Source organism: Theropithecus gelada, chromosome 2 (assembly GCF_003255815.1).
Source record: "Theropithecus gelada isolate Dixy chromosome 2, Tgel_1.0, whole genome shotgun sequence".
Taxonomy (NCBI): Eukaryota; Metazoa; Chordata; class Mammalia; order Primates; family Cercopithecidae; genus Theropithecus; species Theropithecus gelada.
The window spans coordinates 21,925,438-21,952,777 of NC_037669.1; the positions used below are offsets into that span (position 1 = coordinate 21,925,438).

At 41.6% G+C, this 27,340-nt stretch overlaps 1 protein-coding gene across 3 annotated transcripts in view; it reads left to right on the top strand.

Moving 5' to 3' along the window:
* The window catches only part of NFKBIZ (NFKB inhibitor zeta), a 32,620-nt gene extending 17,278 nt beyond the window's left edge, over window positions 1-15,342 (top strand). For 2 of the 3 annotated variants that reach the window (XM_025377312.1, XM_025377313.1), the window contains 11 exons: window positions 6,718-6,857; window positions 7,362-7,392; window positions 7,511-7,614; window positions 7,716-8,491; window positions 9,192-9,297; window positions 9,670-9,816; window positions 10,003-10,066; window positions 10,356-10,525; window positions 11,396-11,506; window positions 11,635-11,802; window positions 13,656-15,342. In XM_025377312.1, the coding sequence (XP_025233097.1) occupies window positions 6,729-6,857; window positions 7,362-7,392; window positions 7,511-7,614; window positions 7,716-8,491; window positions 9,192-9,297; window positions 9,670-9,816; window positions 10,003-10,066; window positions 10,356-10,525; window positions 11,396-11,506; window positions 11,635-11,802; window positions 13,656-13,709 (1,860 nt within the window). In that variant the 5' untranslated portion in view covers window positions 6,718-6,728 and the 3' untranslated portion in view covers window positions 13,710-15,342. Of the gene's footprint in view, window positions 1-4,067; window positions 4,602-6,717; window positions 6,858-7,361; window positions 7,393-7,510; window positions 7,615-7,715; window positions 8,492-9,191; window positions 9,298-9,669; window positions 9,817-10,002; window positions 10,067-10,355; window positions 10,526-11,395; window positions 11,507-11,634; window positions 11,803-13,655 lie in introns of those variants that run through there. The other variant, XM_025377311.1, reaches the window with a different exon arrangement.
* The last annotated feature ends 11,998 nt before the right edge of the window (window positions 15,343-27,340 follow it).

Here is a 27,340-nt window from a genome sequence, read left to right on the forward strand (position 1 = left end):
TCACTCAGGCTGGAGTGCAGTTGTATGATCATAGCCTACTGCTTGCAGCCTTGACTTCTTGGGCTCAAGTTATCCTCCCACTTCAGCCTCCCAAGGAGCTGGAACCACAGGCATGTGCCACTATGCTCAGCTAATTTTTTAATTTTTTATTTTATGTAGAGATGGGGTCTCGTTATATTGCCCAGGCTGGTCTTGAAGCAATACTGGGCTCAAGCAATACCTCCTGCCGTGGCCTCCCAAATTGCTGGGATTACAGGTGTGAGCCACTGCACCCAGCCCAGCCCTCAATTCCTTTTTTGAAACTCTGAATTATTGGTCTCAGGATAGTGTTACAATGTTAATTGACACCATAAAACTATGCAAAAATGTTCTACTGCATAAGATACAATAAGGTAAATTATTAACATTTATAAAGCCTGGGGAAAGATAGCGTTCTCATATATTTATTTCTTCTTTACAGTTTCTTCCAGTAGCTTTGGACTAGATTTCTCCCCTCTATGAGTTGTCACAGAACTCTCTGATATATCATTTCATCTTTTTCAGTATCTTTAGTTGTAGACGGTACATCTGAGTCTGGAGGAAGTGAATCCTCTAATCTCTTTTTTTAAAGCAAAAGATGAGGCTCCAGAGTCAGTTTGATGAGGATTTTAATCTCTTCTTTGCTTTTGATGGAGCAGTGTAACTGGACAAATTCTCAAGGCCCCATATTTCATATACAGTTTTTGTGCATCAGAAATCTCTGAGTGTTTTTCAGAGTTCTGGCTCAAAATTTCTCATAAGACTACAGTCAAGATGTCGGCCAGAGCTGCAGTCATCTGAAGGCCTGATGTGCAGCGGCAGAATCTACTTTCAAAGTAGCTCACTCCCATGGCGGGGCATATTGGTGCTGGCTGTTGGCCTCAGTTGACTTTTCCAGGCAGTGTCCTCCCACAGGAGGACATGGTGGCTGTCTCCCACAGCATGAGTGTTCAACCATATTTGATTAGAACAATGGCAGCATCCTATCATTTGACCTGATAGATCAAACTGAATTTGTATTTCGACATTTACATAAAGCAAAGTACATTTAAATTTTTTTTGTAGCGATATTAACAACTGTTTTTGATGTGTGTGGGAGGGGTTCTGGGCATTGGGGGTTGTGGTCTTGTCAAACAGTACTATTGCTTTGGCATTGCACAGAAAACTTCATGTTGAAACATTAGTCTTTTGTTGATCATCTTGGTCTATATTAAGTTCTCCAGAGGTCACGAATTTGTGGCTTGAATTTTCGTATCTCATGCAAAATGGGAAGATAATTAAAACAGGAGGATAATTAATTTTGTAAAAAATTACTTTCTATGGATTTATTTGAATGGGCATTTAAATCCTTTATTATACATAAAGTATTAGTAGGTAGAAAACAAAATTCAAATAGATTTTATTGAGAAACTCTAACGTATTAGGGTTCTCCAGAGAAATAGAACCAATAGGGTACATATAAATACATAGAAAGGGATTTATTTTGAAGGATTGGCTCACACAATTATGGAGGCCAAGAAGTCCCACCATCTGCCATCCGTAAGCTGAAGAACCAGAAGAGCTGGTGATGCAGTTCTAGGTCAAGCCTGAAGGCCTGAGAACCAGGCGAGCTGGTGGTGTAAGTCCTAGTCAGAGTCTGAAGGCCCAAGAACCAGGAGTGCTGATGTCTAAGGGTAGGAAAAGATGGATGTCCCAGCTCAAGAAGATAGCTTCAGCCTTTTTGTTCTATTCTGGCCCTCAGTGGATTGCAGGATGCCTGCCCACATTGGCGAGGGGGGATCTTCTTCACTCTGTCTACTGATTCAAATGCAAATATCTTCCAGAAACACTCTCACAGACATACCCCAAAATGATGTTTTACCAGCTGCCTGGGCATGCCTTAATCCAGTCAAATTGACACATCAAATTAACCATCACACTCAACATCTTATTTGGAGCATCTTTTAAATGATTTTGGTTTCCAAGGAATTGCAATTACTGAAGTCTTGTATTTTCCACAGATACACCAAGGGATTTGTTTTGTTTTTTATTTATTTATTTTTTTTAAGTTATCAAAAAGTTAGAGGGAGAGACAGCAAGAAGTTTTAGGGAAATACACTCGTGAGAAACAAGGAAATACAGTCATGCATTGCTTAACGATGGAGATACATTCTGAGAAATGTGTCGTTAAGTGATTTTGTCGTTGTTTGAACATTATGGAATGTACTTGCACAAACCTAGATAGTCTAGCCTACTAGTCACCTAGGCTCTGTGGTGTAGTCTATTGCTCCTGGTCTATAAACGTGCACAGCATGTTACTGTACTGAACACTGTAGGCAACTGTAACACAGAGGTATTTGTCTATCTAAACATATCTAAACATAGAAACAGTAAAAAATATGGTATTAAAATCTTACAGGACCGCCATTGTACATGGAGTTCATTGTTGACTTAAACATCATTTTGTGGGGCATGGCTGTATTTACTTTGGACCTGTCCCCACCAGGGTCTTATACCACCTACTAATACTGAGTAACAGTCCAAACTCATGGTGTCCCTCCCTCCTAAAACCCTAACATTCTGCTCTGGTGTTTTCCTTGTGATCTGGAGGATCATGGCTCCTGTTCACCTGGTCATGGCTCCAAGCCATGGCCTGACTGGGGACCCTTTCATTGCTCCCCACCTCCAAAAGAGCCAGACCTGTGGGTTCTGCCCTAGCAATGCTGCCCAGCTCTGCTTTCTTTCCATTTACTTTCTCCTTTCCCACTGTATCTGCCCCAGTGCCCAGTCATTTCTCTCCTGGGCTACTGCAGTGGATCCTAATGGCCTCTGGATTCCTCATCTTCTCTCAACTGCTTGCAGATTAATTTTGCTTACCTAAAATTCATGTTTTCTCAATGTTTATTAAATAAAATTCCAGTGTCTCAGCTGCTGGAGGTGCTCCACCCAAAGGCACCAAGTTACCTTTTATGTTTAATGTCATCGTCTTCTGACAATCGTAAAAGGGGACTGTACACTGTAATATGAACCCTCTCCTTAATTCTTTGCTCTTGTTCTTTCTGTAAATGCTGTGGGCCCCATGCCCCCCCATCCTTTAGGACCTATCTTAAATGCCACCACCCCTGCAAAGATTTTCCTTCTGACCTCCTTTTTCCTCTACCAGACCTGTTGTTTCTCTTTTTAGGTGGCTCACTAAACTTTGTATCCCTCGTGTTATTTAATCATAATCGGTTTCTTTTAACATAGCATGTGTGTACTTAACCTTATCATTCCTGCATTTTTTTGCTAGTTGGACTTGAACAAATAGTTGTATAAATCCATTGGAAAAAAGTATTCAAGATAGGAAAAGTCCAAATTACTGTGTTAGTTTATCAGATGCAATGTAAAGCTATGCAGAATTTAAAAAATTACATCTAGACACCTATATGTTTATGTATTAATTATTTTGCTAAGATGGCTTTGTTCTAGTATTGAAGGATACAGAAGTGTGGCATTACTTTTTATTCATGGCTGCACCTAAAAAATTATTTGCGTCCCAGAAGATAATTTGAGAACATAAAAATGCTCCAACATCTCTTTCAATTCGGGATGTTGCCTAAAAACGTCGACAAACGCTGTTTGAGAAGGGAGGCTACGCTGGGGCGCCCAAGGAGACAGGCCCTTAAGAACCTTCCAGAGATGCGTTAACTGGGCTAACAGCTCGCCGCGCCAGGGCAGGCAGAGGGGTGAGGGGCGCGCTCCTTCCGGACTTGCCAGGCCCCAAGAACCAGGCCGACCGGTTCCCACCGCTGACTCCGCCTCCCTCTGCAGGCCCAGCCCTGCGCCGCGCGCCCTCTCCCCGGGCGCCCAGGCCCGGCGGGGGCCTAGAGGGCAGGACTGGCCCGGGCGAGGGTCGGGGTCCCGCAGCAGGGAGGTGGAATGCGGGAGGCGAGAGGCAGGAGGCGGGAGGCCGCGCGTTGTCGGGGTTTCCAGGTGAAGGGCAGGAAAACAACCGGTCGATCTGGGCGGAGCCGGGCGGGCGGGGCGAGGGCGGAGGGCGGAGGGCGCATTGCCTCATCCTGTACATTTTACTGGAAATCGGCCGCATCCGGAGGAGGGGCTGGGAGGCGGCCCGGGCACCGCCAATGGCCGGGCCGGGCGCCGGGGAGGTCGGCGAGCTCGGGGGCCAGTTAAATACCCTGGCAGCCCCGCGCCGCGCCCGTACCCGCCCGCGCTATCCGCCCGCCGACAGTTCTCTGAGCCCGCCCGGGAGGCAGCCGCGCGCAGCGAGCCGGTGGCGCAGGTGTCGGGGTCCCCGAGCGCCCAGCCTGGGAGCATGATTGTGGACAAGCTGCTGGACGACAGCCGCGGCGGAGAGGGGCTGCGGGACGCGGCGGGCGGCTGCGGCCTCATGACCAGCCCACTCAACCTGGGCTACTTCTACGGCGCGTCGCCGCCCGCCGCCGCCCCGGGCGCCTGCGACGCTAGCTGCTCGGCCTCGGGCCCCTCGGCGCCCGGCTCTCCCGGCTCCGACTCCTCGGACTTCTCCTCCGCCTCGTCTGTATCCTCCTGCGGCGCCGTGGAGTCCCGGCCGAGAGGCGGCGCCCGCGCCGAGCGCCAGCCAGGTACCAGCCGGCCCCGCACCGCTGCGTTCTCGGGGCGCGCACGCCCTGGGAGGTTGGAAGACTCCCCAGATGGAGGGTGGCCCCTGCGCCCTCCTTAGAGCTAGAACGTACGCACCTTAGCCATCAATTACCGCTCCCCGCCTTGCCCGGGCCGGACGCCGGCTGTACCGGCGCCCTCTTGCGGGCCTCGGGGCTTCGGAAACCGCTCAGCCGAGCTCTGACTGCCGGGCGAGTGACCAGGAGATCGCTCACTCTCTAAGAAGCAGCTTTGTTGAGTTATAATTAATATACTGTGATGAGATTTGGGGTCTGATGTAGGTGTAATTTTCTTCTTGCGACTATTTTAGTGAAAAGCTGTAGCAGAGGATAAGGGTTTGGGGATTGCGTTAAAGGTCATGACTTATTTCTTCGTCAGTGTTTATGGAAGTTTTAAGTAAAAATACTTGACCGTCAAAGAAAAGAAAACTGCTGTTATTAAGGTGAAGCAGGGCTGAAAACCAACTCAAGTTATGCCTTTAGTTTGGCGAGTTTCGGAAGTCTGCCCAGAATTTCTGAGGTCTTATTTTTGTTCTGTATGCCTTAAGAAAAAAAACGGATAAGCCGTATCTAGCAGAGAAAGATGTAATGTTATCTTTCGTTGGCTGCGAATTGGTTTCCTTTCTTAGTGAACCGAGTTGCATAATTTGGGGGAAAACAGGATGCCCCTGTGGGTAGGCTAGAAAAACGCCTCGATAATTGAACCGTTGAGAGTCTAATCAGCATGGTTTTAAAGAACATCTCTTTCCGGTGTTTCCCGCTCTTAGCCACTCCTGTTTTGGTTGTCATTTATTTTAAAAAGTGATTTCTCATTTTCATTTTAAGTCATTTAAAATCATGTGAAAAGTGATTTAAACCACTGTGTAGCAGATCCAGAAAGAATGTGTGTTTAGGACCTTTTCTTCCCCATTTGGCCTTCATCTGGCTGAAACTGTTTTGCTAGTCGCTTGGTTTACCACACGGCCACAGGGGATTTCTGAAACTGCATTTTTTTTTTTTTTTAATCTCTGTGACGTTGGATTATTAACTGCTGTCATTCCAGAAAAATGCTGTTAGATTCTGGCAATTCTGGTATCTTTTGAAATCCCTAAACTTAAAGCCAACTAATGTTTCACTTACCCTGTCATTGAACTATTTATCTCACATATTTATGATAGATACATATGTTCAAATTATGCGTTGTTTCTTGCCCCACCTTATTTTTTCTACACTTGATGGGGTGGCTGAATTATTCATTTCCTGACTTTTTGTGAATTTATGTTGAACACACATACTAAGAGGTTGTGACATAATAGTGATCAGAAGTGGTGTACTGTACTTCTATACTAAATGCTAAAGTGTATTTCAAAATTTAAAAGTGAAACAAGCATATTTCCTTTTTACTTAGAAGACCTGTGTAAGTAATTCCAAAAACAGTCAGTGAGGGGAAATCCTGTTTGCATATGTAGAAATGTGTTTAAGCTCAGTTAATTTAAGCAGCTTTTTTTTTTTTTTTGGCACAGTTGAATTGAAGGAAATAATAAGACATGAATCTAAGACATTGTTAATTGTCAGGTTTTGGTACATTGAGATCTTTGAAAGAAATTGTTTTGTGCCTTCTTGGGGAAGCGGAATTGATAGACTTTAAAATTTCTATGTGAACATAAAACCAATGGTTTAAAAAGCTAAAAGTGCATCATTTATCACTTACTCGCCAAGGTTTTTCCAAAGTCAAGAATAATTATAGATCTATGAGGGTCAGGATGGCAAAATCGGTGATCCATTCTCATGGGTGGTTAGAGCTGAAAGATAGAGAGGCTTAATTTGGGTTTGCCTCTTGGTTCTGAGGATCCTTGACCACGTTTTTATGAGCTTTAATTTCTTAGGGTACCCAGTAGAGAAAGGTATCAGGCAACTTAGGAGCCTTGAGCAGAGCTCGGGACTCACAAGGCCATTGATTGACCAGAGCAAATTGGAAATGTTTTGCAATCTGCTGCTTGGGGACTTTATACATTAGGCAACAGCTATACTTTTGGGATTAGTAACATTTATGTCTGTGAAGATATTTAACCAGGAATATGTTTTGTTTTCTTTTGAACAGTTGAGCCCCATATGGGGGTTGGCAGGCAGCAGAGAGGCCCTTTTCAAGGTGTTCGGGTGAAGAACTCGGTGAAGGAACTCCTGTTGCACATCCGAAGTCATAAACAGAAGGGCTCTGGCCAAGCTGTGGATGATTTTAAGGTGACATCTATTTTTCTGTTTTGAGTGTAGAGTGGTGGGGAGGGGTTAGTCTGTCAGGGTAGTTATGATGGCCTAGGTCCAGTCATCAAGTAAGTTACTTGAAATTTTTCATAGATGACAGAGTCCATAGGACAGAGCCCATATTTGGTCTGTTGTATCCTACTGAGCCCAGTGCCAGACACCTGGTAGGTGGGCAAGAGAAACTTAATGAATAAATGAAGGCAAGTTCAGGGACTCAACCGAAATGGAACATTTTAACTAGAAGGGAAAAATCACATACTCTTATTAATTTCATCTTGACCTGCATTGAGCTAAGGTGAAAGTGAAAATGAGGAAGTTGCAAGATAGAATAAAAATTGACATAGAAAATAAATATTGATAGAAAAACCGTATCAGAGATTTATGGTAAGATATAAGGGGTGTTAGAGATAAGCTTACTTATTGATGTATATTAAGAGGAGGTCATTTTGTATACACTAAATTGGAAACTTTTTTCTTTTATAGACACAAGGTGTGAACATAGAACAGTTCAGAGGTAAGAGTTACTTGTATTCATAATTTTTTCGGGGCTTTAGAGTAAAATCATAGAGTGTAATTATGAGTAACATGTATAAAATAAGATGATCACAGAGGCTGTATTCCTTTGGGTACAGAATGGAAGAACACAGTATCATATGGTGGGAAAAGGAAAGGGCCCGATTTGTTGTCTGATGGACCAGCTTGCAAAAGGCCAGCTCTGTTGCATTCCCAATTTTTGGTAAGTATCTTACCATTTTCCTCTGACTATCCTTTGGGAATTATTCCTGGGATAATTTTAGAAGGAAGTGAGTGTGCAAGTTGCATTTTACTTCTTTCCAGACACCACCTCAAACACCAACGCCCGGGGAGAGCATGGAAGATGTTCATCACAATGAACCCAAACAGGACAGCAGTGCTGATCTGCTTCAGAACATCATCAACATTAAGAATGAATGCAGCCCCGTTTCCCTGAACACAGTTCAAGTTAGCTGGTTGAACCCCGTGGTGGTCCCTCAGAGCTCCCCTGCAGAGCAGTGTCAAGACTTCCATGGAGGACAGGTCTTTTCTCCACCTCAGAAATACCAACCGTTCCAAGTCAACAGCCCCCCACAAGTGATAGACCAGGCTTCCCTGTACCAGTATTCTCCACAGAACCAGCATGTAGAGCAGCAGCCGCACTATACCCACAAACCAACTCTGGAATACAGTCCTTTCTCCAGACCTCCCCAGTCCCCGACTTACGAACCAAACCTCTTTGATGGTCAAGAATCACCGTTTTGCCCGAATGAAAGCTTAGTTTCCTTTCTTAATAATGAAAGGGAATCTGAGAATATTGCTAATCCCGTTCCGACTTCCTCCAGTGTTCAGCAGCAAAATGATGCTCACTTGCACAGCTTCAGCATGATGTCCGACAGCCTCTGTGAGGCCATGGCGGGGCACGAGATGGCCTCTGACGCTTCAAACACTTCACTGCCATTCCCAAACATCCCTGGAAATCCAATGAATACCACACAGTTAGGGAAATCATTTTTTCAGTGGCAAGTGGAGCAGGAAGAAAGCAAATTGGCAAATGTTTCCCAAGACCAGTTTCTTTCAAAGGATGCAGATGGTGACACGTGAGTATCCTTTTATCTTGTGTTCTTAATTAGGTAAGCCACACTTGTTGGACTAGTAAGCATAGAATTTTTCTAGGGTATATGAAGGTATACCTTAGTGGTTGGCTAACCAAGATGACTAGTATAGATAGAAACCGCCATGCAGTGATAGCTAATATGTCAAGAAAGGGTTTTCCTTCAAAGAAATTTTTTGGCTGAACAAATAACCTGTTCTAAATCGTAAAAATATCTGTGTCATCTTGAATAATTGGGTTTGGAAGACCATCGTAGACTGTAAACAGAAACAATTAGATCATGATTAGGGATAAACTGTGAGTTGGTTTGCAGATTGATCTTAATCTGTCCTGATGCCTTTGTGGCCTTGGGCAAGTTATTTAACCTCTTTATGTCTCAGTTCCTGGAGATGTAAAATGATAATACCTCTTGTATAGGGATTTTATGAGTATTAAAAATAATAGATGTAAGGTGATCAGCATGGTGCTTGACATTCTTCTTTTTCTTATTTCTGATAGCCTAACCCATCCTGTTCCAACTGGGGTGTATCATCAATGTAGCAGAAAAGACAAATTATGCTTTGTAATGTTTCATTTGAGTGTACCAATATATAAAAAGGGGGCTAAAGGAAGATTTTTTTTTTTTCAAAAGAACAACTTAGTGAAATCAGAAATAATTCACCCCTTTTCCTTTCTATGTTCCCCAGGTTCCTTCATATTGCTGTTGCCCAAGGGAGAAGAGCACTTTCCTATGTTCTAGCAAGAAAGATGAATGCACTTCACATGCTGGATATTAAAGAGCACAATGGACAGGTGAGGACCTTGACAGAGTCTGAAATGGCAAAGAGGGGGTCATGGTGAAGTGAATGATGACCAGCCTTATGTGTAGATCATCTTAGAGCTCAACATCAAGAGAGTTTAGTTAATATTAACTTTGAGATGTTGACTTTTTGCTATCATCAACCTTGAAGTTATTAACTTTGTAGCTATTTGACCAAACACTGAGTGTAATAAAGCCACACCCTCGGCTTACTTTAGTTTCCTTGTCTTACAGTATTTGATGGCTTATTCAAAGGATTTATTTTCTCTATGTGGGTTTTTCCCTCAGTCATAGTTTAGTTTCATATTCCTTGTTATGATAACATTGTATGTTTAACATACCTTTTTTCCTCTGGATATCCACAGAGTGCCTTTCAGGTGGCAGTGGCTGCCAATCAGCATCTCATTGTGCAGGATCTGGTGAACCTCGGGGCGCAGGTGAACACCACAGACTGCTGGGGAAGAACACCTCTGCATGTCTGTGCTGAGAAGGGCCACTGCCAGGTGCTTCAGGTAAGAGGCAGCAGACCAGGCTTCCATCATTGCAAGGCCAGAGAGATACAGTTGGATATTAGAAGTTGGATATAGGTTGTCTATTACAATAATCTATTTTGAGTTAACTTATTCATTTCTTGGGGATTCTAATAGGTATATGCGCAGCTTGTGTTGCTAACAGATGTCTGTTTTTAAAATCTGCAGGCGATTCAGAAGGGAGCAGTGGGAAGTAATCAGTTTGTGGATCTTGAGGCAACTAACTATGATGGTAAGCAACTGAAACTTTATTAGATTGAGAGCCACTTAGAGAGGGGGACCCATAAGGTCTAAGGGTACTAAGTATCATACTAAGAAGGAAGGTAATTAAAGCGAAAATATTCTGTAGATAAAATTAGCACCAAGACCCAACAAAGGGACTATATTCAGATTGCTTTATTAGTTCTTGTGAAGCCCATTTGTAGGTTAAGTTAGAGGCCATCCTCAACTTTTGTCGTTATAGAGGGACCAAAAGACCTGATGGGATGCTTGACCACTGCTTGATTATACTTTTCTTCTAGGCCTGACTCCCCTTCATTGTGCAGTCATAGCCCACAATGCTGTGGTCCATGAACTCCAGAGAAATCAACAGCCTCATTCACCTGAAGTTCAGGAGCTTTTACTGAAGAATAAGAGTCTGGTTGATACCATTAAGTGCCTAATTCAAATGGGAGCAGCGGTGGAAGCGAAGGTAAATTCAAAGAAAAGGTTTAAGATGGGGTAGGGGAGAAGCTGGTTATAGCAGAAGAGCAAAAGACTTTGCTTCCAAGTACAGATTCAAACTTCCTTTTTTTTTTTTTTTTTGAAATTAATGGTGTGAGTAGCAATGTATGGGGTGGTTAAGAAGCCCAGATTTTAACAGATCATTTCATGTGTTTTTTTGATTTGCTTTGAATCTGTGGATTATTATCCAAAAGGTCATTTAGGTGTAAAATAGTCTTTGAAAGGAAAAGAACATGCCTGAAATTGATATTGTCATTTTGGCTTCCATTTTCATACACTGAGAATAAAGGTAGTGCTTTTTGTAAGGGTTTCTTCATTGTTGTGGGATGTGGAATTCATCTTCTGTTTTTTACGCTGGAAAATATTCTTTTAAAATTTGGTTTTATTCACTGAATATGTGGGGGAAAATTGCCTAAGTCATAAACCATTTGGACCCTTGAGGCTTACTGTCTAGTAAAAGAGGTGAGAGATAACAGCTAAATATGACACAGGGACGCTACCAAGTCTGGAAATGCAGATGAATACATAATACATGGTTTACTGATAATGTTACGACATAGGATTTAAAAATATCATTTATTTTTCTACATTTTATGGCCACTCTGTATAAAAAGGTACATTGTGACAAGAGGCATATAGGCAAATTAATAGGAAATTTAAGAGAAATAAAAGATTCCCTTTAGCTTGGGATTAAGCAAGGCATTGTGGAGAAGGGAGCATTCAAAGTGAGTCTCTGAAGCCAAATCAGACATTCAAGAGACTGGGTGAAAAGTGTATTCCAAGGCATGGTATCTGGATTTTCTTTTTTTTTTTTTCTCTCCCTCTTGCCTTTGACAAGGATCGCAAAAGTGGCCGCACTGCCCTGCATTTGGCAGCTGAAGAAGCAAATCTGGAACTCATTCGCCTCTTTTTGGAGCTGCCCAGTTGCCTGTCTTTTGTGAATGCAAAGGTACTTTTAGAAAGCTTTAATAACCACACCAGAGTGGGAATGGCCTTCTGTACACCTTCTCAAAGTTTTTGAGCTCCTTTCATGAAATTTCCCCCTTCCTGATGTCTGGTATTTCGTTTTATCTTCAGGCTTACAATGGCAACACTGCCCTCCATGTTGCTGCCAGCCTGCAGTACCGGCTGACACAATTAGATGCCGTCCGCCTGTTGATGAGGAAGGGAGCCGACCCAAGTACTCGGAACTTGGAGAACGAACAGCCAGTGCATTTGGTTCCCGATGGCCCTGTGGGAGAACAGGTGAGAGGCACAGGAGGGAGAGGAAGTACTTTTTGGCACTCCAGTCTGAAACATAAAGGGAGATTAGGCTGTGCAGGGCAGAGGCGAGCTGTTGCTCTTTAGGTGGGCTCTGTCAGTGTCTGTGTCTCAAGATAGCCATCATAGCATTTTGGTGTTCCTCTTCCTTTGGAAACAGAGCAATTAAGAAATCTGAGGGTTTATCCATAGACTCAAAATGGTTAGAGGTCAGGTAGTAGTCTGTGACACAGACTTAGAGTTAGAGTAAGTCAGAATGGTTTAAGGTGCGGAAAGAGAAGGTACCAAGGTTCCTGCAGATACCAAGGAAAGAGAATCTTAGTCTTTTAAGGTATGAGCCTTCAAATATTGTGGATAGTAAATGAGTTGTTATATGTGGAGTGCTGACAATAGTCCCAGGTACAGAGTAAGAAGAGCTCAGTGAACATCAATAGTTAGAATTATTTCTGTCTATGAAGTGGTACTGAACCAAAAATGGAAAAATTATGTAATTTCAAGCCTAGAAATACTTTATACTTTAAACAGAATTAATGCTTTATTCATCAAATATGGTTATATGTTATCATTGAGGATTGAATAGTTTCATGAGTAAACTTTTTAGATAATAAGAACTTATTCTTTTAAGAACTTAACATGTTTTTGATAGAACTCTTTTCCTGGAGGGAATGAGGGGGATTGTGGCTGTGGGTAGGTCATTACATACTTTACTAATCACAAAATAAAATATGTGGAATGCCGTTTGGCTTTTTCTTTGATTCTGAGCTGTCATTATGACCATAATGTTATAGCAGCCCCTATGTAGAGAGCTCTGTGTAATTTAGAAAGAATCTTTCAATAGTTTGTAAAGAGTTTTCATGTATATTTTAATAGTTAGAAGAACTTTGCAACTTTCAAGTTTCAACTGAGAAAATTGATATTCAGAGAGGTTCCAAGGACCATCATTAACTTTTAAAAAGGCAGAGTCCTAAGCCCAGTATTTGCTTCTACTTCACTGTTTGTGGTATGCAGTCATATAACTATGCTCTCAGGGATTATTGAGGTATTAAGCCATTTAGCTCTTCATTAAATATTCTCAGATTATCTCCTTTTTGCTTTGGTATTTTGTGTGTGTTGGGCAGGTAGGGGGTCTTTTCCCTGGCTTTTATCGTCGTACTGTGATCATAAGTTTCCTTCTAGCAGCTATCAGTTGTATCGCCTACCCCAATCTCCTTTCTTCTAAATTGTTGCTTCGTATCTGCTGGAGGCTGAGAGATAGAAAATAAAATTTATCAGACGGGGTTATAAAATGAACCACTCTGAATGAGCTGGGATCTTTTCTGTGATCCATGAAGTTATGTGTAGATGCTTTAATACTTGGATATCATGACAGCTGTTTTGACTCGAATGGTATTAAGGATTTACTTGTGTGTGTGTATCATAAAATGTGGGTTTTGTGTTCCTGTTAGTTGAGGCTGACTTCAAGATAAGCGAGATATTATAATTTGCCTTAATTACTGCCTTATATTAAATGTTCTCACAAATAGCAAGACTAAAAATTAGGAAAAGAATATAGGTGTTATTTAAGTTTATGGAGATTTTCAACTTCAGATAATTTTTAATGGAGATGTTTTACTTTCTTGGACCCAAAGATTATTATAGGAGATCTGAAATAAGCTTTAAAAGTTTAGTATTTTTAAGAGTCACCTCAGAATCTTGAGAAGTATTGTGTGTATTTCTTCATATACTTACAAGTTAATAGTAGTGTAGATTGTATAAGAAAGGAATGAAACTCAGAAGGAAATAACACTGCATTGGCCATAAGAAATAAACCTCACAAATTTTATTTGTTTCTCTTCCAGATCCGACGTATCCTGAAGGGGAAGTCCATTCAGCAGAGAGCTCCACCGTATTAGCTCCATTAGCTTGGAGCCTGGCTAGCAACACTCACTGTCAGTTAGGCAGTCCTGATATATCTGTACATAGACCATTTGCCTCATATTGGCAAATGTAAGTTGTTTCTATGAAACAAACATATTTAGTTCACTATTATATAGTGGGTTATATTAAAAGAAAAGAAAAATATCTAATTTCTCTTGGCAGATTTGCATATTTCATACCCAGGTATCTGGGATCTAGACATATGAATTTGATCTGAGTGGTAACATTGCCTTCAATTAACAGTAGCTTGTGAGTAGGCAAGGACTTTGATCTGTGGCACAAAACATTGTTAATATTTTCAAAGCAGGTACATTGTAAATGTTTCTTTAAGAAAAATGAAAGCATGTGAAAGGAAAAAGGTAAATACAGCATTGAGGCTTCATTTGGCCTTATGCAGTCCCTGGGAGTTACTGGCACTGGACAGGCTTCAGTCATTGGACTAGAAGAAAGGTGTCCATGGTTAGAATTTGATCTTTGCAAACTGTATATAATTGTTATTTTTGTCCTTAAAATATTGTACATACTTGGTCATTAACATGGTCATATTTGAAAATGTGTAAGTAAAATAGAAAAGAACAAGTGAATTGTTGCTATTTAAAATTTATTTTACAATTCCAAGGAGTTTTTATTGTGTAATCATTAAGTCTTTGTAGATAAAGCAGATGGGGAGTTATGGAGTTGTTCCTCTATTGGCTGAAAGATATATTTGAATTGTAAAGATGCTTTTTCTCATGCATTGAAATTAGACATTATTTGTAGGGAATTGCATGCTTTTTTACCTTCCCTAGACAGGGTCTTGCTCTGGCACCCAGGCTGGCGTGCAGTGGCATGATCTTGACTCACTTCAGGCTTGACCTGGACTCAAGTGATCCTCCCACCTCAGCCTCCTGAGTAGCCGTGACTACAGGTGTGCACCACCACACCTGGCTAATTTTATTTTTTGTAGAGGCAGGATCTTGCCACCTTGCTCAGGTTGGTCTTGAACTCCTGAGCTCATGCCATCTGCCTGCCTTACCCTCCCAAAATGCTGGGATTACAGGAGTGAGCCACCATGCCCGGCTGGCAATTGCATGGAAGAGAACACCTCTTTATGGCTTACGCTCTAGAATTTCTGATTTACGTGTTCTGTTGAAATTTTTGGTTTTTTTACGTTTATAGAAACAACAAAAAGTCAATATTGAAACGTGTCTTCCTGTTCTGTTTTCTGTTGTCAAATGATGATAATGTGCCATGATGTTTTACATGTATCATTCAGAAAAAGTTTTATTTTTTAATAACATTCTATTAACATTATTTTGCTTGCCACCGGCATGCCTGAGGAATGCATTTGGCTATGATTACACACACACTAAGTTTTTGTAATACATTTGACTCATTAAAAACCTTTTTTTAAAAAAAAATCTCATTTGTGACTAACTTATGTTTGCAGCTGAGTACTTAAATTCTTTTTAAAAGATACCCTTTGGATTGATCACATTGTTTGACCCAGTATGTCTTGTAGACACATTAGTTATAATCACCTTGTATCTCTAAATATGGTGTGATATGAACCAGTCCATTCACGTTGGAAAAACTGATGGTTTTAAATAAACTAATTCACTAATATTATATGTCTTACATGCATTTTCTTTTCCTAGTGCCTTATTTATATTTCCCTAGATAGAAAAAAGTACTATTGATGATTTTAAATGCCTTTGAGTTAGTTAATATGTGTTAATTTGGGTTTTTTGGATAACATGTTTCCTGAAAGTATACAAGATTTAACATCAAAATCTATTTGCTAAGTTTACTAGTAGAAGTGTGTTAGGTTTTCAAATTATCATGGATGTTTAATAGATGCTGTCAATCATTCAGATGTTTAGATGCTAAAAAAAAAAAAAAAAAAGGCTAAGTGGGAGCAGTGAATCATAGGAAAAACAGTTTGGAGATTACCAGGATCATCCTTAGAGAAATGTAAACCTGGGAAAGGTTCTTCCCTTTGCCAGCAAGCCGTTTTGACATGTGTGAGAACAAACACATCAATATCTGTCAGTATGTCATTACAATTACTGCACATATATTCTAGTTCTTATAGCCTGTTTTGAGAATCTGGTGAAAGCTATGAATCCTTTCCCTGGAAAAATGCAAATATATGTATACACACAAATGCTATGTACAATATTTGGGGCTTTACAACCTTCAGAAGACCATGACTTGCAAGAATCCACTCTAGTTTCATTTCTGCACATCAAATATTTTTCTTCTTTCATACAACAAAATCTTTAGAATAATTTGCTTTGCAAATGGCAACCTGTTAACCAGAACAGCAGAAATGATGTACTCCCACTGAATATAGCTGTCCAGTGAGCTTTACCCAAGTGAGCTTCTATATTCTCTTAATCTCAAATTCTCTCATAGTTGAACCAGTATCTAGCAAGTATGTGTGTGTGTGTGTGTGCGCGCGCACGCACGCAAAGATGTAAAAAATTTGAGGCTAAGACATATAAGACATTTCTTAGCTTTAAGATATTTACGTGAGAGATACCTTACATGGCATTTATTTTACTATGCAGACTATGTTAGATAGTATTGAAAAAGGAAGTACAGAGATTCAGGAGGAATAATTTCTTTCTGACTGGGGAGGATTCAAGATAGAGCATTGGAACTGTATCTTCTGAATAGTTGATTTGGATGTTCATAAAAGGGAGGAGAGGCAGGTGAAAGAAACAAACAGTATGAACCAAAGCATAGTCGTCTGTGGGAATAGCAGGTGATTTTAATGTAGTTAGTTAGACTCTGGAGTGGCCAATAAAATTCATCTTGTGTTCCACCTCTGGTAATATTCTCGAGTATCAAGTTGAGAAAGATCCTTGGGCTCGTAGGCGCTTGTCAGGAGAGGTTGCTGTGATTGGTTCGTGATATCTGCCACAGGAATATGGGAAATGGCTCTTGATTGAATATATCTTAAAGCCTCACAGAAGCCAAGACTGTGCTCATTGCTGTAACTTCAGTGCCTAGCACAGTGCCTGGCACATGGAAATGGTTCATAAAATATTGGTTAAATGAGTGAACCAATGTATGCCAGTCCTACTCAGAGTCACTGATTGTGTTGGGGGAGGTGATGTTTTGAGCCAGAGTTATACTATTAATTACTAATGAATTATTGACTATCATGGTTCTGAATTTAATTCTGCCACATGATTTCACAGTGACATGGATGATATGTTAATGAAAATGGGCATGGGCATAGTTGGACTCATTAAAGAAAATAAATCGGGCAGTCTGTCTTTGCAAAGGGCTAATGCCGGGTGCAGTGGCTCACGCCTGTGATCCCAGCACTTTGGGAGGCTGAGGCAGGCGGATCATGAGGTCAGGAGATCGAGACCATCCTGGCTAACACGGTGAAACCCCGTCTCTACTAAAAATACAAAAAATTAGCCGGGCGTGGTGGCGGGCGCCTGTAGTCCCAGCTACTTGGAGGCTGAGGCAGGAGAATGGCATGAACCCGGGAGGCAGAGCTTGCAGTGAGCCGAAATCGTGCCACTGCACTCCAGCCTAGGCGTCAAAGTAAGACTCCTTCTCAAAAAAAAAAAAAAACCAACCAAACAAACAAAAAAACCCACAAAGGACTAATGTTAGTGCTGTAGTTTGATATTGACTAAGAAATCCCTACAAGAGTCAGAGACCAAATCTTCCAGCTCAATTTGTTAGTCAAATCAGTAACATTTAATATCCTTTCTATATTTTTGCTTAATCAGGACAGGAAAATTTCCTCAAACGTCTCTGACTTTTAACAAATGTCAACTTAAACATATGGCCACTAACTTCCATTTTCTGATAACCTCAGTTGTTCTGTATTGAATATGACCTCAGAGAGAAATCAGCTTCAGTCACTGGCTAAGTTTGTTATGGTTCCTCTGAGATCAGGCCTGGGTACAAGGTTTGAGATTACTTGTAACCATGCTACTAGGTTTTGGCTATACCTGCTGATGCCCTGGATTAATCCTTGAGAGAAGGGGAGACACTGCCCTATTAGTCACCAGAGGCCCTGCACCTAGCACAGTATCTGACACATTGTAGACATTCAATAAATAGTTCCTAAATTGAATTTAATTTCAAGACTTTGTAAAAATTTTTTTTCTTGGCATATTTATTTTGCAGTCTACAAATATTTTTATTATTCACATACAGTTTATGAGTTAATCCAGTACTTTCATGCTTCAAGCCTTTGGAGTCTGTGCAGACCCAGAAACATTGCATGGGTGGCACATTTCTAGGAGGAGTAAGATTGGTTGTTTTTGTTTGTTTGTGTGTTTGCTTTTTTGGGATAGAGTCTTGCTCTGTTGCCCAGGCTGGAGTCAGTGGCAAGATCTTGGCTCACTCAGTCTCCACCTCCCAGGTTCAAGCAATTCTTGTGCCTCAGCCTCCTGAGTAGCTGAAATTACAGGCACGCACCACCACACCTGGCTAATGTTTCTGTATTTTTTTTTTTTTTTTTTTTTGAGACGGAGTCTCGCTCAGCCGCCGGGGCTCGAGTGCAGTGGCCGGATCTCAGCTCACTGCAAGCTCCGCCTCCCGGGTTTACGCCATTCTCCTGCCTCAGCCTCCCGAGTAGCTGGGACTACAGGCGCCCGCCACCTCGCCCGGCTGGTTTTTTTTTTTTTTGTATTTTTTAGTAGAGACGGGGTTTCACCGTGTTAGCCAGGATGGTCTCGATCTCCTGACCTCGTGATCCGCCCGTCTCGGCCTCCCAAAGTGCTGGGATTACAGGCTTGAGCCACCGCGCCCGGCCTTGTTTCTGTATTTTTAATAGAGATAGAGTTTCGCCATGTTGGCCAGGCTGGTCTCGAACTCCTGGCCTCAAGTGATCCGCCCACCTCAGCCTCCCAAAGTGCTGGGATTACAGGCGTGAGCCATCAAGCCTGACTGATTGTAGATTCCTCTCAAAATGTGTCTTACGTTCTTCTTTGTACTCCTTGTCCTCTGGCCTGTGGTCCCTGCTCTCTCCATCACACCATTCCCCTTGCCTATCAGCCCAAGAGGGTTTGGGGATGAGATAGTGCAGCTGCTGAGTGCCCTGGGTTCGAGGTTTCAGTCTTTGGTGGACATTGGTATCTTATGTGAAGCTTGTTAAACATGCAGATACCTAGGCCCCACCCCAGGCTTCCTGAATCAGAACCTCTCGGGTTTTCAGGTTTCTGGCAGGTTATATGTGGTGATTCTAGTGCAGTTTTAGTCTAAATTAATTTGGAAATGCAGACTTTGGAGAGTAGCTGGGGTTGGGCAGTAGCCATGTGGTGGTAACAGAATGGGTTGCTGGAATGCATATGGGGATGAAGTAGCAACTGATGGTGTGCCGTGTGCCAGGCACGTTGGATCCTATGGTGTAGAAACTAGCTTTGAAGATACAATCATGAGTCGCCTTATTTTTTTTTTCCCTGATTTCAGAAATCACTTTTCTAAGGTGATTCTAGTGTAAGTTTCTCAAGTATGTTAGTTTCCCAGGACTGTATAACAACCACAGACTTGGTGGCTTAACTAAGAGAAATTCATTTTGTCACAGTTCTGGAGGCCAGAATTCTGAAACCAAGGTGTTGGCAGAGACGTGTGCCTTCCAAAGGCTCCCGGTGGAATTCGTGCCTTCTAGTCCAGCTTCTAGTGACTCCAGGTGTTCCTTGCCTTGTGGCAATGTAACTCCAGTGTCTGCTCCATCTCCACATGGCCTTCTCCTCTTCTCCCTGTGCCTCCTCTCTGTATATCTCTTACAAGGACTCTCACCACTGAATTTAGGGGCCACATGAGTACTCCAGGATGACCTCGTCTCAATTTTATTTTATTTTATTTTATTTTTTTGAGGAATAGTTTCGCTCTTCTTGCCCAGGCTGGAGTGCAATGGTGCCATCTCAACTCACTACAACCTCCATCTCCTGGATTCAAGCGATTCTCCTTCCTCAGCCTCCTGAGTAGCTAGGATTACTGGCATGCACCACCACACCTGGCTAATTTTCTATTTTAGTAGAGATGGGGTTTCACCATGTTGGTCAGGCTGGTCTCGAACTCCTGGCCTCAGATGATCCGCCCACCTCGGCCTCCCAAAGTGTTGGGATTACAGGCGTGAGCCACGGCGCTTGGCCTTTTTTTTTTTTTTTTTGAGACAGAGTCTCTCTCTGTCACCCAGGCTGGAGTGCAGTGGCACAATCTCAGTTCACTGCAACCTCTGCCTCCCGGGTTCAAGCAATCCTCCAGCCTCAGCCTCCCAAGTTGCTGGGATTACAAGCGTGCTCCACCATGTCCAGCTAATTTTTGTATTTTTAGTAAAGACAAGGTTTCACCATTTTGGCCACGGCTCTCTCGAACTCCTGACCTCAAGTGATCTGACCGCCTTGGCCTCCCAAAGTGCTGGGATTATAGGCATGAGCCACCATGCCCAGTCTCAATATTCTTAATTGTACAAAGACCATTTTTCCAAATGAAGTCACATTCACAGGTTCTGAGGATTAGGATGTGGACATATCTTTTGGGCGGCCTTAACTTAAAACTTACTACACCAGGAAAGAGGATTTATAATAATTTCTGTTACCATTATTTCTCTTAAAAAACGAGTAAGATTAATATTTCCTTTTTTAAAAAATTATTTTATCATGGTAAGAACATTCTATTTTCCTAAGAAATTGTAAAGTGTACAATAATAGGGACAATGTTGTACAACAGATCTCTAGAACTTATGAGTATTTGTTTCTGAGCAATCCTATATATAGCCTGTCTTCAGAATCTATGAGTACCTTTTACATATTATTATTCATCTAATGTATGGTGAAATATCTCCATTTCATTTGTTAGCTATAATACTAAACACTGACCAGGCAACTCATTTACCACTGATAAACTTTAAGAGAAACAAAAATATTTATCGAGCTGTAACTCAAAAATTATGATAATGATTAAAAGAGCTTTAAGTATCTTAAACTTCCAGCAAAGCTTTTATGATTATCGCTTGTCATTTTGCTCTCTGGTACACATGTGAATGAATCTGCTGCTCTTCACCTCGGATCACGCTACCGAGAGCTGCCCGCGTGAGAAGCAACATGATCCCAAATCAAATTAAATTCCTGTGCTTTACAGCATCTGATCTCGTAATGATAACAGTAGTTAGTCACTGAGAACTGCAAACATTTAAAAGTCAAGGGTCAAATCCAGTTTCATACAATAACAGTTGATTCCACTTTGCTAAAACTCAATTGAAATAGACTGTTTTAAGTCTAGATATTATCTTTTTAAATGATAGGATTCTGGCTCTTGCTCCAGAAATAAAGATGTCAGCAGCTCCGGGAACTTGGTAGCTGGATCCAGCATGTGTTTACCTGTTGGATCAGCGTAGTTCCTGCAGGCTTGACAATCGGGACAAATTTCAGATTGTGAAACAACACTGGATTCCTTACCTTAATCGATCTGGGGCTTAAGTTTCAAATTACTATTTATTTTTATCAATTCATGGTATCTTAATTCACATGGCCTGCTCTCCCTATTTGCAGCCGAACATCTCTCAGGTAGGACTTTAATTTCGAGTGATTGCATAAGACTGTAGGGTACTTCCTGACTGGCCTTTGTGGAAGCCCCAGGTGGGGACTGCTCTGGAGGCGAACTGCTCTTTTATTCCAGCACTCGAGGGTTAGTTTTGGTGTTTGCCTCAGTGGGAGTGTGTCCACTGTGAGTCTGCTTTTCTGAATGGGTGCCAGAGGTTTTTTTTTTTTTTTTTTCCACGTTAGATGTCACTTTTCTTTGGTCTTTAAAAAAGGTATCCTTTTCTTTTTGCTCGCAAGAAGTATTCCTTCCAGAATACTTTCAAATTTTCAAAAAGTTCTCCTTTTTAGGCATTCACAGATATGGAAGAATTGGTCGTCTTCAGGATAGCAATTTTGTCTGGTGTAACTTCTTATACATATGTAAGGGAAATTCAAAATATATGATTTGGGAAAACAAGTAAGCATTTGGATGGTGCCTCTACCCAAAATATTCCTGGAAAATTTTTTTAAAAGATACATTTTTAGCCAGGTGTGGTGGCACATGCCTGTAGCGTCTGCTACTTGGAGGCTGAAACGGGAGGACTCTTTGGGTCCAGGAGTTCCAGGCTGCAGTGAGCCATCCATGATCACGCCAATGTGGTGTAATAAGATGTATAGACAGAAGTTTAATTTACACAGGTTATTAATTTCTATACACATTCTAATCATACAGGCTAATGAGGTACATCATTTAAAGTGCAGGATTTATAGACAGTTGACAAGTTTCTCATTATTCTATTTCCCTGTCTATATAAATCAATCAATTTTGTTTCTTTCCTCAGCTAAAGTTATACCAAATCTGTTATCAAGGTCAAAACGTCAATCAGTTAATAGCGTAGCTAAAAAAAGTCTGTTAAAATATTTTTTTCTATATTCTCTGCCACCACCCACATATAGGTTTTCAAGACTTTATTCTTGGATTACCACAATAGACTTAGAAACCTGACTTTTTATTATGGAAACATTCAAACACACAAGTAGGCAGAATAGTATATTGAACACATATATCTATCATGAAGCTTCATCAATTATAAACATTTTGCCATTTTTGTTTCTTCTTTCCCCCCACATTTTTTTCTAGAATAAGTTAAAGCCCACTCCAAGCATTGTAGATTGTCAGTAAAAATCGCTAATAGATAAGTAACTTGTGTCCCCAATAAATAGCTTTCTAATTATTTTTCCTCCAATCTTCCTGCTTTTCTTACCAATCAAAAAATTTCCACCACTTGGCATACTGTTAAAGAAACACAGAAAGTTTTTCAAAGGCTCAGTGCTGCCTGTTGAATCAGATGCAAACTTTTGTCCTGGTTTACAAAGCTATGTTGACCTTAGCTTGACCCTGCCTGTCTAATCGCATCTCATTTTTCCCCAGTGGGCTATCAGGTGGGTCTTTTCACTGTATCAGCTGATGCTCTGTTTATTCCTGTCTCTTGTCATGTCCTCACCTCCCCAAATTCTGTGCATCCTAGAAAGCCCTGCTTGAGTGCCACTTTCTCTATTAAACTTTTTCCAGCTCATACTGACTGCTTTCTTCCCTGAACTCCTGGGATTAAAACACAATTCCTCTAACTTTCATTATCTGGTATTTTCTGTCATATTCCAGACTTAATTATAGCAATCAGGAAAGTGAGCTATGAATCACTGACTAGCAGCATTTTCTCTTCCTTCCCTTTATCCTTCCTTCCTACCCTTCTCTCTTCCTTCCTTCCTTCCTTCCTTCCTTCCCTTCTCTCTCCCTTCCTTCCTTCCTTCCCTTCTCTCTTCCTTCCTTCCTTCCTTCCTTCCTTCCTTCCTTCCTTCCTTCCCTTCTCTCTTCCTTCCTTCCTTCCCTTCTCTCTTCCTTCCTTCCTTCCTTCCTCCCTTCCTTCCTTCCTTCGTTCCTTCCTTCCTTCCTTTCTTCCTTCCCTCCTTCCTTCCTTCCTTCCCTTCTCTCTTCCTTCCTTCCTTCTTCCTTCCTTCCTTCCTTCGTTCCTTCCTTCCTTCCTTTCTTCCTTCCCTCCTTCCTTCCTTCCTTCCCTCTCTCCCTCCTCCTTCCTTCCTTCTCTCTCTCTTTCTTTCTTTCCTTTTGTTCTGCCCCCCTCCCCCCTCCCTCTCCCCTCCCTCTCCCCTCCCCTCTCTTTTTCACACTCTCATCCAGGCTGGGGTGCAGTGCATGATCATAGCTCACTGCTGCTTTGACCTACTGGGGTCAAGTGATTCTCCCTCTTCAGCCTCCTAAGTAGCTGGGACTACAGATTCACACTACCATGCCCGGCTAATTTATTTTTGTTGTAAAGATGGGGGTCTCACTATATTTCCCAGGCCAGACTCCTGGCCTCAAGCAATGCTCCCTTCTCAGCCTTCCAAAGTGCTGAGATTACGGGTGTGTGCTACTGCAGCATTTACTTTTTAAATACAACTTAAAAATGCCTGAGTTAGTGGTATTTTTGAGGACACAAAGAAGGTGAGTGGTGCTGGATAGACTCTAGTATTGGAATCTAGGCAGAATTCTAAGATGGTCCTTTGCCCCAGGTGTTACTTCTGTGATTCTGTTAGGTTACATTGCGAAAGTGATTTTGCAAATGTAAATAAAGTAATTATTAACCAGCTGACCTTAAGATAGGGAAACTACTCATCTAATCACATGGGCCCTTTAAAAGCGGAGTGTTTTTTTTTTTTTTGAGACGGAGTCTCGCTCTGTAGCCCAGGCTGGAGTGCAGTGGCCAGATCTCAGCTCACTGCAAGCTCCGCCTCCCGGGTTTACGCCATTCTCCTGCCTCAGCCTTCCCGAGTAGCTGGGACTACAAGCGCCCGCCACCGCGCCCGGCTAGTTTTTTGTATTTTTTAGTAGAGACGGGGTTTCACCGTGTTCGCCAGGATGGTCTCGATCTCCTGACCTCGTGATCCGCCCGTCTCGGCCTCCCAAAGTGCTGGGATTACAGGCTTGAGCCACCGCGCCCGGCCAAAAGCGGAGTGTTTTCTTTGGCTGGAGGTGGAAGAGGAAATCCTAGAGATTCCAAGCCTGAGAAGGACTCAACCCACAATTACTGGCTTTGAGGATGGAGCAAGGGAGCAATGAACCAAGGAATGCAGGTAGTTTTTAAATATGAAAACGGAAAATGGAATATCAGTCCTACATCCACAGGGAATTGACTTCTGCCAACAACCTGATTAAGCTTAGAAGCAGATTCTTGCTCAGAGCCTCCAGATAAGAGCCCAGCCCTGGTGACAGGTGTTTGAGTTTGGCGTTGTGTTACTCCACGCAGAGAGTCAAGCCAACCCCGCCCAGACTCTGACCTGCCGAACTGTGAGATAACACATGGGTGGAGTTCTGAGCTGCTAAATTTAGGGGTAATTTGTTACACAGCAATAGAAAGTGAATACAATATATAACATAGGGTTTGAGCTTATAGTGCAATTTTATACATTTCCTGCTATTTTAATTAAGGCTCCAAATCAGCAAGAGAAGTTTTCCAATAAATGGGGGCACTCGTCTTAGGATGTGTGGTCATGACACAGGCTAGCAGTGTCTTTAGTTTATGATACCTCACTTTTATCCATCACTTCTCCATTCCAGATGGGAAAATTCTTTTTTTTCTTTTTTTTTTTTCTTTTTTTGAGATGGAGTCTCGCCCTGTTGCCCAGGTTGGAATGCAGTGACATGATTGTGGCTCGCTGCAACCTCCACCCCCGGGTTCAAGCGAGTCTTGTGCCTCAGCCTCCCAAGTAGCCAGAACCACAGGTGCGTGCCACCATGCCTGGCTAATTTTTGTGGTTTTTAGTAGAGATGGGGTTTCACCATGTTGGCCAGGCTGATCTTGAACTCCTGACCTCATGATCCACCTGCCTTGGCCTCCCAAAGTGCTGGGATTACAGGCATGAGCCACTGTGCCCAGCCTGGAAAATTTCAAGGAAAGTTTAGCTTCCCTATTGCCAGTGTTTTCAAAAGAATCTATAAAAGGGTCCTGGAGCAGAGGAAGGTGATTAGGACAGCATATCTGACCAGTATTAGCATCAGCTTACTGTGTTGCCATACTCTAGCCATTTACCTCTACTGTGAGAGTGGGGCATATTTTGTAGGGCAGTGGTCTCCAACCTTTTTGGCACCAGGGACCAGTTTCATGGAAGACAACTTTTCCATCGATGGGGTGTGGGTGAGCAGATGATTTCGGAATGAAACCGTTCCACCTCAGATCATCAGGCATTAGATTCACATAAGGAGGACGCAACCTAGATTCCTCGCATGCGCAGTTCACAATAGGGTTCACGCTTCTATGAGAATCTAATGCCCGAGGCTGATCTGACAGGAGGCGGAGCTCAGCCGGTAATGCTGGCTCGCCCATCTCTGGTACCCGTTCATGGCCCGGGAGTTGGGAAACCCTGTTGTAGGGAAAGAACCCCTTAGCTCTGCAGCAGCCAAGATTTCAGATGGTACAACTTGTTTAAAATAAATAGACACACTCACTTCAGAGACTGGTCAGCAAGCAGTTGTCAAGAGCTCTTGGAACTAAGATGAGAACTTACATTACAGTTTCTTCTGCAGCCAGGATCACAGATGATGGGCAGGGGTTTTACTGGTTTAACCGGCATCTATTTCTCCAGCCGTGCACACAGAAATGAACGAATGATTAGACATTCATTTGGGGTGCCTTTGCGTGATTCGTAAATAACTCCTTCCTTATAAAATTTATTGCCGAATGACTCATTAAAGAATGATGGTGAAGATAATAAGGCTCCTAATTTAAAGGGTTATGCAAGTGTTCTTTTAAAAATCAACTTTGCGAGGTGTAATGCATAAATTTTAAGTGTACAGTTTAACAAATGTATACACCTATGTAACCACCACCCAATCAAGATACAGAACATTTTTGACATCCCAGAAATTTCCTTCATGCCCCTTTGCTGTCAATCTCTCCTTCCACACAGCTATTGATCTGATTTCTATTATATTATTGTAGATTAGTTTTTGCCTCTTCAAGAACCTCATTAAAATCGAATCATACAGTGTGTACTATTTTCTGGGTTTCTTTCACTCAGCATGATATTTTTGAGATTCATCTGGATTGGTGCATTGATCACTAAAGTACATTTCTATTGCTGACTAGAATTCCATTGCACTCATAACACAGTCTGTGAGCCATTCACCTATTAGTGGACATTTGGGTTCTTTGCAGTTTGGGACTATTATTGAATAAAGTTGATATGAACAGTATTTGTGTGGACATATGTTCTCATTTCATTTTAAATTCCTAGGAGTGAAGAACTTGGTTCATGTTAGTATATGTTTAGCCTTAAAAGAAATGGTCAAACTCTTTTTTAAAGTGGTTGTGTCATTTTTCTCTTCTAATAGCAATGCAGAAGAGATTTTTCTATCTTCCCTCAAACTTGGTATTGCCAGTCTTTTTAAGATGCGTAGTATTATCTTATAGATTTAATTTCCAGGGTGACTAATGACGTTAAGCATCTCTTCTTGTGCTTACTTACCATTCACATATCTTGTTAGTGAAGCATCTGTTCAAGTTTTCATCCATTAAAAGAATTAGATTGTATTATTATTGAGTTGTAACAGTTTTTAAAAATATATATCCTAGATATAAATGTATTTCAGATATATGTATTGTAAGAATTTTTTCCAGTCTGTGGCTTGCCTTTTTATCACTTCTTAAAAAATTATTTTGCCCCATTTTCATTTTCTTTTTCTGGGTCTCTAATGATACTTATTTATACCATTTTCTATTGTCCTGAAGGTCTCTGAGGATCTGTTTATTTTTCTTGAATCTATTTTCTCTCCATCTATTAGCCTGAATATTTTCTATTGGCCTGTTTTCCTGTGTTCAACTTCACTGCCTTTCTTCTACCATCTCTGATCTACTGTGATGTCTTTTTGTCATTCAACTTTTCAGTTTCAGTATTTCTATATAGTTCTTTTTTATAGGTTTCATTTCTGTGCTGAGATTTTCTGTCTTTTCACTCATTAAACCAATACTTTGATTCTTTGAACATATATCATTTAATTCTTTGAGCCACATTTATAGGTGCTGCTTTTAAAGTCTTTCCTTGTGTCTCAGGCCTGTAATCCCAGCACT